This window comes from Nicotiana tabacum, chromosome 5, assembly GCF_000715075.1.
Source record: "Nicotiana tabacum cultivar K326 chromosome 5, ASM71507v2, whole genome shotgun sequence".
Taxonomy (NCBI): domain Eukaryota; kingdom Viridiplantae; phylum Streptophyta; class Magnoliopsida; order Solanales; family Solanaceae; genus Nicotiana; species Nicotiana tabacum.
In genome coordinates, this window is record NC_134084.1 from 66,609,442 (window position 1) to 66,624,489 (window position 15,048).

Below are 15,048 nucleotides of genomic sequence, written 5' to 3' on the forward strand. Positions count from 1 at the left end.
TTAAGGTACACTTTTTCTAGTATTTGAATGCACCTAAGCCTACATAAATGTACACTTTTATGTTATTCATTTTTGAAAATCTTGATAGCTCTAATATAATGGGTTTAAATTTATTCTTCAATTTCAACAAATTTACGTTTTGAATTTGGTGTGTTACAAATAAAAGCTTGATTATTTCATCTCAGTTATATAAGTTCTTTGCTAATTCTATGAGAATAAAGAGTGAATAATTTACTATACATGATGATCATTCATGTCAAATAGAATTTGATAGAAGGGAAGATGATGATTAATGTATTGATTTTATAAATATCCTTCGTATTAGTTTGATAGAAAAAATAGATAAGATAAGACCTTCTTATTCTTGTGACTTATTGGGTGAAGCTATGTTATTAACTTGTTATTTATAAATAGGTAGAACTCTTTATGAGTTGTGAAAAAATTATCTCCTTAACTTGAAATTTTTAAAAATACTGGGGTTCGTGGTGTTTCTAAGCAGAAAACATTTAGGAAAATTTGTTTGTTAAAATTATAACGAGACCTTACAAAATTGAGATTATTTGTGGAAAAATTTGTATTGGAAGATCAGAAATATGTTGTATTTCTAGATTTGAAAAGTTATTTTATTTTGGGTCTCTTGGTTATTTGGGTAAAAAAATTATTGAATTATGATTTGTTGCCTACTTCAGATATTTTTATAGACGTTAAAGTTGCTTCTATGTTTGAAATTTTTTACTTTGGTATTTGAATATGGAAGATACCAAAAGAAAATATATGTGTTAAAGATGTTTCAAAAGGCATTTATATAGAAGTCAAGTTTCATTTTATTTCAGATGATTTTGTGCCTTACTCGGGAAATACTATGAGTTAGTATTCTGTATCTAGATTTTTTATTGTATTAGAAGGATACAATGATAATATTGAATCTTTGATTCAGATGATAAAATGTTCACTAGTGATTGTGTGATCACCTTTTGGTGGGGTGTTGTGATATTGAAATTGCCTAACAATGAAGCTGATTAAGCAACCTCTTGGTGAGTGTTCCACTAGGAATTAAGCTGATAATATTTATGTCAATGAATTGTGATTGCCAAGGTGCAATAGCCATTGTAAGAAAATAAATTTTTTAATGGGAAGAGTAGATATATTCTCTTGAGACATAATGTGATAAAGCAATTGCTTGGAGATGAGAATTTTTTATACATATATTATGTGTAGTCAAAAAAGGATTTGACCGATCCTTTGACTTATAAGTGAAACAACGAGGGATTGAGACTTTTGCCAATTTGAGATGTATCAACAATGATGGTAACCCAACCTATGTGATTGGAGATTCCATGAAGTAGATTCATATGGGTAATAACAAGTCATTAGTTGATCAAATATGCACTATTAAATTATGTCTCTGCCTATGGTGTGTGTGTGTATATAGTGCAAGACTGCAAGGAATGTGAGGTGGAGTTATTATACTCTTAATCCAATAATCCATAGCCTTTTGTAGGTGGTATGTTGCGCTGCAGAATACACTTGATAGATAGATCTATATGAGTGTGGAGTGGGGTCGTTCCAATAAAATTTATGGGAAATTTTCTAGAGCACTCATGAAAACCAGGCTGGCGCATAGCCTTTTAGGGCAAAACCGCGATAACGACAAAGATTATGCGAGTATATGTGATAGATATGACTCTGGGCTTACAAAAGAATTTTTGGTTCATAGAAGTATTAAACTTCACCAATTATTCTATAAGCTTAATCTTATTTTTCTAGGTTTGGTTTATAGTCTACGGACTACGAGACGTCAGATTCGATGCATTGTACTCATATGTAGAAAATCTGGCACAATATTCTATCCTTCTATTCCTTTTGAAATATGTGGGGAATTGTTAGAAAAATAGTGAATATGGTATCTCAAAAGGAAGTGTCAAGAATCATATTTCTGAAAGTGTCTAGATTCATTTTATTAACATTTAATGTCTTTATTATTTCATGCAATAATGAGTCATTATTCTATATTTGTACCCGTTGGACCATTACTCACCCGTTATAACTACTTGATTCCATTCACCTATATATATACACACATTTTTTATATACATACATTCTTTCAGGTGTGGTAGATACTAAGTTAGCGTTTGGCCATAAATTCCCAAATTTATTTTGAAAAAATTGATTTGGGTGAAGTTTGGTTTGAAGATGAGAATGTGTTTGGATATCAGTTTTCAAAACATATTTCCCAAATTTATTTTGGAAAAACATGAAACATATTATACCCACAAGTTCTAAAAACTATCACAAATGTCCAACAGTATCATTATCAATAACATTCATTATATTATCGCAAATCATAGTCCTAAACATAAATAAGTTTGGTACAAAATTATCATTTTTATAATGAACTATATGATACACTATCAGATGACCGAGAAGACGAAGCGACATTGTTACAAAATAATAAATGGTGTGCTCTTTTATAAAATACAAAAAGTTGGGGCAATTTTAAAAAAAAGTAATAGTGATATTTTGGCCCAAAACCGGCTATTGAGCTGGTTTTGGGATTTGAGATTTTGCCTCAATGTAGGCAAAATCTATGGCCAAACATGTGTTTGATAAACCCAAATTTATTTTGGCAAAATCTATGGGCAAATACTCTCCTCCCTTTTGCTGGATTTTCTACCAAACTGAATAAATCTTTGTTAGTTTATGCTCCTAGTTTTATGCTAGAAGGGCTTGTTGAATACTAGGGATATACCTAATGGGTGATATAACCTAAAGGATAGTGTCTTTGACACGCCTCAAGCTTTGAAGAATTCCTCACAGATTTCGTGATGAAATATTTTCCCTAAGATTTACAACACTACTATAGACATTTACCCTTACAAATACTGCTGCTTTTAATCCTTCCAAATGTTATAATGTTGGAAGTTTGTTTCTTTTTATCTTTTTGGTCACCTTTATACATTGATGAACACACCATCCAACTCCTAGTATACGTCTACCACCAAATTAGGCTTTAGCTCTGCCCTTGCCTAGAACTTAGAAGGTCTTAAGAATGCCAAAAGATCCTTTTACTCTCATGGCCAAAGGCTTGGCAACATATAAGAGGAAGGTGAATTAGGGTGTACATAAACTTTAGGTGAAAATTACACAGTCCCTTGTTTAGAAACATATTTCGAAATAACTTCACATGCACCTAAAGAGACATACAAAAAGCAACAGGTTGTTCTTTATACTCAAACTGCCATCAGCTTCTGTAGCTTTTCTATTTGTAGCATATGCAAAGAGTCTCTTGAACAAAATGCCAAACTTATATTCTCTTAACCATTTGTTGAAGAGTGGTATTTGCCAAAACAATAGACACACTAAATATTTCAAACAAGTATAATGATGATAACCATACTTGCTCCCTTATCATTTCCAAAGTTAAAACATATAAACAAATTATAGTTACAACTACAGCTATCAGGATGAAAAAGCCAATGAAACAAAAAATCCCTCCTCCTCTTGATAAATTCACTGCTTCCAAAATGTTAACTAACCAGAAATATCAAAAAGAAGAACAAGCATATCTTAATATTAGGTTCGAGAATGCCCAGTGGACGGCACAAGCACAGCTTCATTACTTGTAGAATTTTTGGCAGCAACATCTTCCAATCGTTTCCATGTAGCTTCACGTCTTGATTTAATCTCATCTTCCTTTAATTCGTCTTCCTGAAACTTGTGCAAGCACTCCTTGAATAACTCAGGATCAAGATCATAGAATATCTTCCGAATATTCAGCGACAAACTGTGAACAGCCTGATTCCAATGGTTTCTGCCATTTCTCTCCAGTGCAGGAAAGATGATAGGCAGTATCACCTTTCGATTTTGCTTTATCAAATTCTCAATGTGATCGTTGTTCCACAAAAACAAAGCCCTTTCTGCCACCTATAGTCAACACAAACACTAACTCTTCTAAATCCGCAAATTTGAAAATCAATCAGAGCAAGCAAAGCAAAAGTATATTCAGAATGCTTGTATACAAGGTTCTTTTTTTTCGTGATAAATGTATACAGGTTTTTTCCAAATTAAATCCTGTAGCAACATGATAAACTCACGACTCAAGTTCCTGGTCTTCTTCTCATTCTAAACATTCTATGAGTTCACAAGTAGAATATATGTCAATCAAATATGTCCACTAACTCACTGCGGAAAACATCAAATAGCTGTTTTTTCTGAAGAGTCCTGAAACGTTCATCCATTTTAAGAAAAACCAAAATAAATATAAAGGAACTTCTATATACATCAATCTTTATAGCAATTAGCCGTGCGATGTTAAGAATCAATAATTGAAAAAAAAAATTAAAAAATTAAGAGGATGAGGAGAAGAAGATAAAACAGAAGAAGAATTAGAAAAAGAAATTGCACTTTTGCTCCCTCAATTTACACAATGCTCCAATCCTGACATTCTGAATCCCACTAAGCATATTTAAGTTTCGATTAACTGACACATAACCTTTTGGTCGGTTAGTAGAGGGACCAAAAGGTGAGCTAGCTCCAAGAAACACATCATCAAAACATAAAGCAACATGCATCAACATGCAGCTAAACTGCCTGGCTTCAGTTCCACTTTAATGAAAAGTCTTATCATTCTTTTGTAACACAGCATTAATATTACTCAAGCATAGACAGATTTGTACGTCCCCACGACAGCATGGCTTTCTCAAAGTAACTTACACAAGGTATGTTTTTATTTCTACCAAGAATTTTTACATGAGGTAATTGTCATGAATTTATCGAAGCTTCAATTGAAAAAAAAACCCTACTTTTGCAATATCTCCATTTAATTATCATAATCAATGTTCTCTGTAATACAATCATCCACACTGTATCCACTCCGTACACCACTTCAAATTCTCCCCAAGTTAGCCACAGTAATACTGTACATTGAGCTTGCTATTTGCATGCACCTCGACTATTCCACCGGGTACTTGCCACCTTTTACTAACACAGGTACCTAGTTACTCTACTGACCAAGGCTTAAGTAGATGGGATTTAAACAATGGTTTCCACGGTTTGCACCCACTTTATTGACCATCAGGCCACACACTTCGGTGCCCCAAGTTGTAGCCACATAATCTGAATTAAATCTTCTTCCTTTTGCTATCTAGAGGAACTATTTCTTCTTTGCTATAAGTAAAATTTGTATTATTAATTGAATGGAGTATTATTTAATTTGTTGATAAATTTGTACAAAATCCCTTTAACAGAGTAATTTACTCAAACTAAGCCTGACCCAACATTATTCTCTCCTCCTTTTGGCTTCCATTGCTACCACTCCAATCATCAGACTTCCACAAAGAATTTCCAAAAAAGAGGTTCAGTACACATCTTACACCCTCTTCTTCCAGTCAATTCTGCTGCTGCTACTCCTATTATAGCTTATCTGTATAACTGCCCTCAGATTGAAGGCCTTAAATGAAAGAAAATAGAATTTTGAAAATGCTTTGTCTCACTAGCCTATGCACAACAGGCACCTTGACAGTGTAGAGTGATAGTATTCAAGAGAAATAAGTCATGTTTATGACTTGTACAGCATATTTGTTTTCAAATTTTTTCCCATTACCACTCTCACATGAATTAGGAATGAAGCACAAAAGTCATCTGTGTTGAACATTAAGTGTACCATGATCAAAGATCCTAGCGGACCATGCTTCCGCAAGATTAAGTGAATAGAGGTTTTCATGAACAGGTGATAAGAAATTCATCTAATTCTTTTCCAAGCAATATTACTGTGTTTGGTTATTATACAATCAATACTGCACACGGATTAATACTGCACACGGATTACTGTGTGGAAATAAAAATATTCATCGATCACAAGTCCGAATACCTTCTGAAAACTAAATGCTACCTTTTGCTACTATTGGCTAATTTGTACTCCCTCCGGTCCAAAATAAGTGATTTTTTGGCCTTTTTCTTGTGGTCCAAAATAAGTGATTTTTTCAGATTTCAAGAATGAATTAATTATTTTCTTCCTACATTACCCTTGGAGTAATTAATGTTGGAGTATGTGTTAGGAGTGTTTATGTGAAGAGATAGTAAAGGTTAATATGGTTAATTTCATTGCTAATTAATGTTAAAAGGTGAATTTCTTAATATGTGTGAAAACAACCAAAAAATCACTTATTATGGACCGGAGGGAGTATTGGATAGATCTGAGCTATCAATTGTTTTACTTTGTCCTCATATCAACAACAACAACAAACCCAGTATGTTCCCAACAGGTGGGGTCTGGGGAGGGTAGTCTGTACGTAGACCTTACCCCTACTTTGTCCTCATATCACATTACAGAATAGACAATAGTGCAATACAACCATATCTACAAAGTGTGGTGGCCGCCAGGGTTTAGCTCAATTTGCAAAGGTTGAGGGACTTGTATCTTAAGTCAAAGGTTTGAGGCCTGTGCTAAGAGAACTAACTCTCGTATTTAAGTGGAGAAGAGTATAGGGGCGAGCCCATCATCCCCGAATTTAGAAGGCTACGGGTGGCCCAAAAGGTCAACTCCAGATAGATTTCTCAATCATAAAAAAAGAATATGGTGAAGTGAAACGATGGTAAGATGCATTGCATAATAGGAGTGCATAGAAAGATAAACATACTTCAAGCCAGATCAGACAACCAGAAGAACTAATCAGAAATTTTTCCACGGAGAATAATGCAGAACTTGAAGAAATATAGTGTATATTATTTTGTTAATCCGAAAAAAGAAAAAAGAAAAAAGAAAAAGAAAAGTGGGACTAGAGGAAAGTAGCATGTATCTGAGTTTTAAAGGTACAGTATTTCACAGATCATCTATCATTAAAGAGAGAGACTACCATGCATGGAAGAAAAACATCATCCCCCCCCCCAAACCCAACCCGCACACACACAGGCTCTACAACATCTACTTGATTGTCAGATGCTCAAGTTAGAGTAATCTTTTCATTTTGTCATGCTATTGTAATGTATAATCAACCAGCCAACCATAGCTGCTTCAATGACCAAATTTTTGAGGAATGAACAGCAAGACTAGTATTGCTACAAGACCACCAAAAGTTCAAGCACCTCAAATAAATGGCAAATTACGACTTCGCATCTTCATGCTATTCCTCAGCACTAAAAACGGCAAGTACAACCAAAAGGGGCTAACTTTTTCAATCTAATAAAAATGTCTTACAGTGAAAATCCAAAGATCCGACATCAGTATCATGCTATTGCCAACAATTTTTTTTGTTTTTTTGCGAGAGAGAAAGGTAACTGTAATATAAAGATAGCACTAAGTGCTGTAGTAATTACAAGTGAGCAAAAAAACAAAAGAGAAAATACTTTCCAGTCTTACAGGGATTCTAAGAGGCTAAGTATGGAAGCTGTTGCACAACTTTAACCTCAATGCATAAATGGTTGCACATCGAACAGATGGAAATGAAGACATGCGTCATTCTGCATGCAGCAGTAGCAGTGGCAAAGAAGAATTCTCTAGGATTCATCACAGTTTTACATGTGCGGAAAAATCACGCGGCAGTAAATGGTGCGTCCAATATATGTTGTTTCAATATTTTGAAATCTTTAATCGTCATTGATCATTTTTTATGGGAATGATCAGGTTCCTTTTTCAATAAGTCCTTCATGAGCAAAAGTAAAATCCACCATCATCAGTGAATAAAAAGGCTTATGACACATAAAAGTACAACTCATCTCAGCACAAGATAGAAACAAGGGGAAAAATTCTCTGCCAATTAACAGGAATTGGGATGAAAAAGGGGGCACAAGCTCAAGTCTTCCTGCCCATTTTCTCTTTGATGTTGATTTTTTTTTTCTCTATTCAAAGAATCGTGAGTTGAGCTTAATTGAAGCAGCAAGGATTCATATAGCTGATCCCAACTTGTTTGGGACTGAGGCGTAGTTGTTGTTATTTAAAGAATCAGAACTATATTTCATTTTTTATACTTCATCTTACTAGTTCTATTGCAGAAGCGAACTACCAGCATTTCAGATCAATTTTTATGCTTAAGTTAGTTTTTTCTTTTAAATTTTCATGAAAGTAATGCATTACTACAGAAGATACTGAATACAGTACATCCTGATCAAGAGCCTTTGAAGCTCCTGTACATCGGCATCTGGTTTGTATGCTAAAGTTAGTTATCAAATTATCATCACTCAACAAAGCAATATAAGGTGGAAACTTTTGAAATTTTTGTGTTTTTAGTTGTTCAACAACTATAGTATTCGCTTAACATTTTACAGTATAAACATCCGCCTATCACGTCAGCAGTACAGAATAACAGAAAACTACACAATTATATTCATCTTTCCATGATGGAACTAAACTACATTATAAAATTTGGATTACCAAGCTAGGGTACCATGAATAGGCAGATAATCAACTAAAATAAACTCACCACCACTCCATCTCAAACTCAAGTAGCAGCTCCATAACAGCCTCTGACAAATACTAAATCTATTGCTTAATTTACATAATATTCAAGAAACCAGTCACTACAGAATAAGAGCTTCATTTACCATAAAAAACAAATCCACCTCTGCATTAATTGTGACTTATACACAGACACCACAAGACATGTTGCACATTCACCATTGGAAATTACTAACAAAACTATGAACAACAGTGTGCACTCAAACAATCACAGAATATAAATGCTTCATCCAGGGGGGGGAGATGGTACTCCAGATCATCTCAACCCATCAGAAGAAAACACGCTTTGGCAAGAAAAGAAAAGAAGAAACCGGGAGAGAAGTATTGCACATCAGTTAAATTTTTCTTAGTTTCAATCATTTTCCATTTCTCCATTACCGCCAGACAACACATGACCATCGCAAGCTAGGAAACATAAACATACTGCACGCCACGTCAATCCACAAAGTATATATTAAAACCAATGTTGCCTACAGAGATAAGAAAATAGTGCTGTTCTACGATGCATATATTACATGCATGTACTGGCATGCTTAATAAATAAAAGAAGCATATCCAAAATCCAAATACAACGGACACATACCTGAAAATGCAAACTAGTCAAGCAATGAGCAATTCGACGAAACAATGGCACCATACACCTTTGGAAATCTGGTGGCTGAGTAGCTTCCAAGATTTCCTCCAACTCACCAAGGAACATGACTTCCTTTGAGCTATTTGTTACTGGCCAATACTTTAACAATCCCCTAATAACTGTATCAGCAAGCTTGCAGTCTTTCTCCACAAACTGTGTCATACAATAAGTTAACTGTTGATGGTACATGGCTAAGCATTTGGGTTTATGCAGGGGGATCAGCGTCCGCACAAGAAAAAGCTTGTGTTCTTCTTTTAGTGGCAAAGCAAACCCATTGATTATGCTGCCCAGAATTTCCAGAAGCTCTGCAATCCCATTATGCTTTTCAGTCTCAAAAACGAAACGGTAAAATATGTTATTAATAGCCTTCCTAATATAAGGTCGGTGTACCATGAACTTCCCATAGACACGGTGCAGTATTATTTTCAAGTACTCCCTCTCTCTAGGGTCCTCAGAATCAAAAAGATCAAGCAATCTGAGAACAAAGGAATGATCTGCATATCTTTTAGCAATTTTTGCATCAGTTTCCGGTGATGCAACAAATCTTAGAAGAAACTCATACACAATCTGCAGATGTGGCCATGCAGGATCCATTGCAGGCTCATCCTCTTCCACATCAAAGGCCAACACCTTGTTCTCCCGAGGCTGAGGCATGAGTTCCCTGAACAAATTTGTAGACACCATTTTTACTACTTCTTGCATCACCACTTCTGTAAATTTTACATTTGCAGAAGTCACGTACTCCACGAGCTCCAACAATGTCTGCCGCTTGATCTCCTTTTCTTTAAGGTTCTTTGTAGGATCAGTGAAGTCAAACAAAACACAACACATGCTGAGCTTCCTAATAAACAAGTTCTGCTTCTCAGAATTGGGAACATCCCTAAAATTTGGCAATGCATCATAAGAAGCTACAACCAGATTCCCATTCACCTTAAAACTCCCATCTCGAACAAACTTATCCCCCATTCCATATCCTGAAGCTGAAACAGAATAAGGGGCTGAAATAACAGTACTGGCTGATACTCCAACTTTTTTATTTCCTCCATCACTTTTCTTTGAACTGCTAGTTGAAGAACTTGAACTAGAAGTACCAGCTGTCTTTGACTGCTTCTTAGAGTTCTTTTTGCCAAATATCTTGATCATATTTCTCTTCAATTTGAAACTTTATATAAATAACAAGTAAATACTCAACAGAAAGATCAACCAAAACTGAGTAAAGTCATCAAACCAAAGTAAAATCTTCCACCTCAGCTGAAACCCTCATACCACAAGCTCAGCTTTTCAAAAGGGTCAGCACAAATGATGAAATTACTTCATCAAATAATTCAAGAAATTACTCAGTTACCTACCACCTTCAAGAAAGGGGCTAGAAGGACACTTTTTTCAACTACAAGAAACAGAGGCCCCAATTAATTCAAATAATAAAGAACTAAAATATTGAAAACTATTCAGAACTACAGATCAAGAATTGAGGAATACCTGAATCAACTCAGAGAGAAAAACCCAGTTCCTCAAAATTCAACAACTTTTGCAAAAACCCATGTGTAAAGTTTGAGCCTTTTGACTTAAAAACCCAGATGTATACATGTAAAGCCACTGGAAACAGAAAATTATATCAATAAAAACCTTCAGTATTAAATTCAAGAAAACCCCACCTTTTTCAACTTTGCTCTTCCACTAAACAACCATACCAAATGGGGTTTACAAAATAAAGTATATCCCCACACACGCTCTCTTCACTTTTTCAATAATCCCCAAACACCAAAGATTGAACTTTTAATGAAATTGAAACCCAAAAGACAAAAACAAAAAAAAAAGTGTTTTTTCTTTCTTTTTCTTTGTCACAGTTCAGAAACTGGGAAATGGAGCAGTTATGGAGATGAATTTGGTGAATCAATTTTGGGGTTATTGGATTTTTATTTTTTTATTTGTTATTTTTGGTGTTGATTGTTGACTGGGTAAATTATTCTTGGAATTGTATTTGTTTAGCGTGTGCATTCTGACTCGGACCAAACGACCAAATAGTATCCTCTAATTCTCTATACTTTCTTAATTGGTAATTCGGTACAAGTCAAATGCCCAAACCGGACGGAATATGTTATGATTATTGAGATGTTTAAAATATTTACTACAGTATATTATTTACAAAAAGAAAAATTAAGCAGAAAATAATCACAATAACCCTTTTGCTATGTATATACAAGTCCAAGTTAAACAAGGCTATCTACTATGCAAGCCCACCTCTTTTTGTTAAACCCTATGTAGTGAAAGATATGAAAAGGCACACTACTTTCGTTAAGTACCTAGTTGAAAAAGGCTGTAATATCTTAGCCAGTTTGGGTAATCTTAATGTCCTGGATGACTAAGAAAATCTATCATTTTAACACTGAAAAAAACTAGAAAAGAGGAAGAGTCATTAAGACAATAGAGCTATAGGTAAGCAAGCAAAAAAGATAGGTGCGAAAAGGAGAGGCAAGGGGCTCTCCATCTCTAGGAATTGTGTCTAGGATCTGGGATTCGAATTCCCTTAGGGGTATGGGTACTACGAAAGGAAGTTGATCACGGAGAGAAGGGTCTTTGTCTGGTTCAGTTTCACTGTTAAAATCTCCCAGTAGAATCGAATAGTAAGTGAATTATTCCAATAGTTCTGAAGGTTTTGGGCCTGTAGCTTTACCCGTCCCCTCCCCCCCTCGGACGGTGCTTGTGTGGAGGGTGCGCCACCTGAAATTGAGCTTGAAGCTCTCACCTTATCAACAAGGCGAGAGCTGATGGCTATTTGTCACGATTCGGATTTCCCTCCGTCGGGACCGTGATAGCGCCTACCATTGTACTCGCTAGGCAAGCCACGTTACACAATATTTCACATTTTTCCTTTATTTTTAATGATTAAAACTTAACAAAAGTAAATCAGCGGAAATAAATGCGGAAGAACATAGTTTAAAAGATTATCTTTATGATAATAACGAAAACCGAAATAAATTCCACCCAAAACTGGTGTCACAACTCACGAACAGTCTACAAATACTATAAATAATGGTATAAATAAAAAGTTTACATCTGTCTCGAAAGTAGATAAAACAGAAATGAAGTAGGATAGAAGGGGAAGCCAGGGCTTACAGATGCATGCAGGACTACCTTGGGTCTCCGGAATGCAGCAACAACAACCAACCTCTCGATCAGCCACTAGCTCCGAAATTTGCACAAGAAGTGCAAAGTGAAGTATCAGTACAACCGACCCATGTACTAGTCAGTGTTGAGCCTAACCTTGACGAAGTAGTGACGAGGCTACGGCTGGGCATCACAACATATACAACATGCAACAGTTTATACAAAAACGGAAAGGAAATACGGAATGAAATATAACAGAAACTTGTATTAAATGAATACGGAAATCAGCCGTTCTACCAGTACTCAGCTATAACCAATCTTTAGGGAGTTTCAACATCTCAGTAATGAAATTCAGCAGAAATGAATACTAAAACAATAACTGATGCGGCGTGCAACCCGATCCCACCAGACAATCACACTCACCCTTATTCCTCTTATTGCGGCGTGCAACCCGATCCCAATATATATATCATCACCAATCACAAAAATAAAGACAAATGTTTCACAAGTTAACTCTAATTTTCCACAGCACTTATACCTCAATCCACACAATGGAATATCACTACGATTATGAAACTTCACCAGTTAAAACTACACAGCGAGACCAACTAAAGTATACCATGGAACACCAATAACCCAATATAAGCGAAAAGGGTAATAAAACGAAACCATGAAACAAATAAATACTCAATAAAGAAAATAACAGTTAATATGAAGCAATTAGACATGGAAATATTTATGAACAAGTAGCAATTAAGACAGGAGAGCAATATATAGGGAAACGGGGAAGGGAACAGGCTAAAATGATAATTTGGTGGCGCATAGGTACTCGTCACCACAGCTATACACCACACACATGGAATTTCACAAAGCAAATAAGGCGGGGACCCCTAATCCCTCAAGTCAAGGTTAGACCAAATATTTACCTCAATCCAACGGGTATTTCAAAGCTCAATCACCGCTTTACCTCTCGATTCCACCACCAATTCACTCATATCTAATCATAATTAACTTCATAAAATCAATAAATGCTAAATAATTCAACTCCAATGCATAATTATAGGTTTTCTAATTTTTCCCAAAAAGTCAAAAACCTGACCCCAGGCTTGCTTGGTCCAAACTCGAAATTCGGACCAAAATTCGATTACCCATTCACCCTCGAGCTCAGATATACAATTGGTTTTGGAATCCGACCTCCAATTGAGGTCTAAATTCCCAATTTATAAAAATTCCTAATTCTACCCAAACTCCCAATTTTTACCATAGAAATCTTAGATTTTTAGTTGGAAATTCAAGAAATATGATGGGAAAGTGTAAGAAAGTGGGTTAGGATCACTTACCAAAATTTTGGGGAAGATTTGGTCTTGGGAGAATCGCCTTTAGGGTTTTAGGATTTGAGAGATGTGAAAAATAGGTGCAAATCTCATCTAAGTCCCAACTTAACAGCTGCAGATATCACAATTGCGACTGGAGCTTCGCATTTGCGAAGCTCGCAATTGCGAGAAGGACATCGCAAATGCGAATCTTCGCAATTTCTGCTGCCTTCGCAAATGAGAACCATTTGGTCGCAAATGCGAAGTCCCCCCTGCCCTAACAACTTCGCAAATGCGAGCACTGGACTTCACAGCTACTCTTCGCAATTGCGATGAGTAGGTCGCAAATGCGAACCCAACAGTGGTCGCAAATGCGAGGCTTGATCTCGCAATTGTGAGATCATAGGCTCTGCAACAAAACTGAAACACACCAACAAAACCTCTAAGCTCAAAACACTCCGTAGCTTACCCGAAACTCACCCGAGCCATCGGGGCTCCAAACCAATCATGCACACAAGTCTTAAAACATCACATGAACTTGCTCGCGTGATCAAATCGCTAAAATAACATCTAGAGCTATGAATTCAACACCAAAACTCATGAAATTTTCAAGATAGTTCAAAATTTCTAACTTTTCAACCAAAGGTCCAAATCACGTCAAATCACTTATGTTTTTCATCAAATTTCACAGATAAGGCTTAAATACCATATTAAACCTGTACTGGGCTCTGGAATCAAAATACGGGCCCGATAACAACAAGTTCAAACGTTGTTCCATTTCTGAAAACCATTATATTTTTAGTTAAACAATTTTCTTCAAAAATTCATTCCTCGGGCGAGGGACCTCAGAATTCGATTCCGGGCATACGCCCAGGTCCCATATTTTACTACGGACCCTCCGAGATTGTCAAAACATGGGTCCAGATTCGGGTCCGTTTACCCAAAATGTTGACCGAAATCAACTAAAATCATCTTTTAAGCCAAAAATCATCGTTTCTTAAATTTTTCACACAAAAGCTTTCTGCTATCGGCTTCACATATCGGACTCAGACTCCTAGGTAGCTTCCTCAATAGTCTGACCTCTCCATTGCACACGAACCGCAGGGTAACTCTTTGATCTCAACTAACGAACCTATCAGTCTAGAATAGATACCAACTCCTCCTCGTAGGTCAAATCCTTATCCAACTGGACAGTGCTGAAGTCTAACACGTGGGATGAATCGTCGTGATACTTCTGAAGCATGGACACATGAAACACTGGGTGCACAGCTAATAAACCCGGCGGCAACGCAAGTCTATAAGCCACCTCTCCCACTCGATCAAGGATCTCAAAAGGCCCAATGAACCTAAGGCTTAGCTTGCCCTTCTTCCCAACTTTCATCACGCTCTTCATGGGCGACACCCGAAGCAACACTCGCTCTCCGACCATGAATGCCACATCACAAACTTACGATCGGCATAACTCTTTTGTCTGAACTGAGTTATACGAAGTCTATCCTGAATGATCTTAACCTTATCCAAGGCATCCTGTACTAAATCTG

At 36.1% G+C, this 15,048-nt stretch overlaps 1 protein-coding gene across 1 annotated transcript; it reads right to left on the reverse strand.

The window, feature by feature from the left end:
- Nucleotides 1-3,382: 3,382 nt before the first annotated feature.
- Nucleotides 3,383-11,135, reverse strand: LOC107801939 (serine/threonine protein phosphatase 2A 57 kDa regulatory subunit B' theta isoform-like). The gene is made up of 3 exons (XM_016625360.2): nucleotides 10,566-11,135; nucleotides 9,036-10,473; nucleotides 3,383-3,924 (listed from the first exon to the last, which is right to left on the reverse strand). Exons 2-3 carry the CDS (start codon nucleotides 10,227-10,229, stop codon nucleotides 3,574-3,576), a joined length of 1,545 nt encoding a protein of 514 aa, XP_016480846.1. The 5' UTR covers nucleotides 10,230-10,473; nucleotides 10,566-11,135; the 3' UTR covers nucleotides 3,383-3,573.
- Between the last annotated feature and the right edge of the window lie 3,913 nt (nucleotides 11,136-15,048).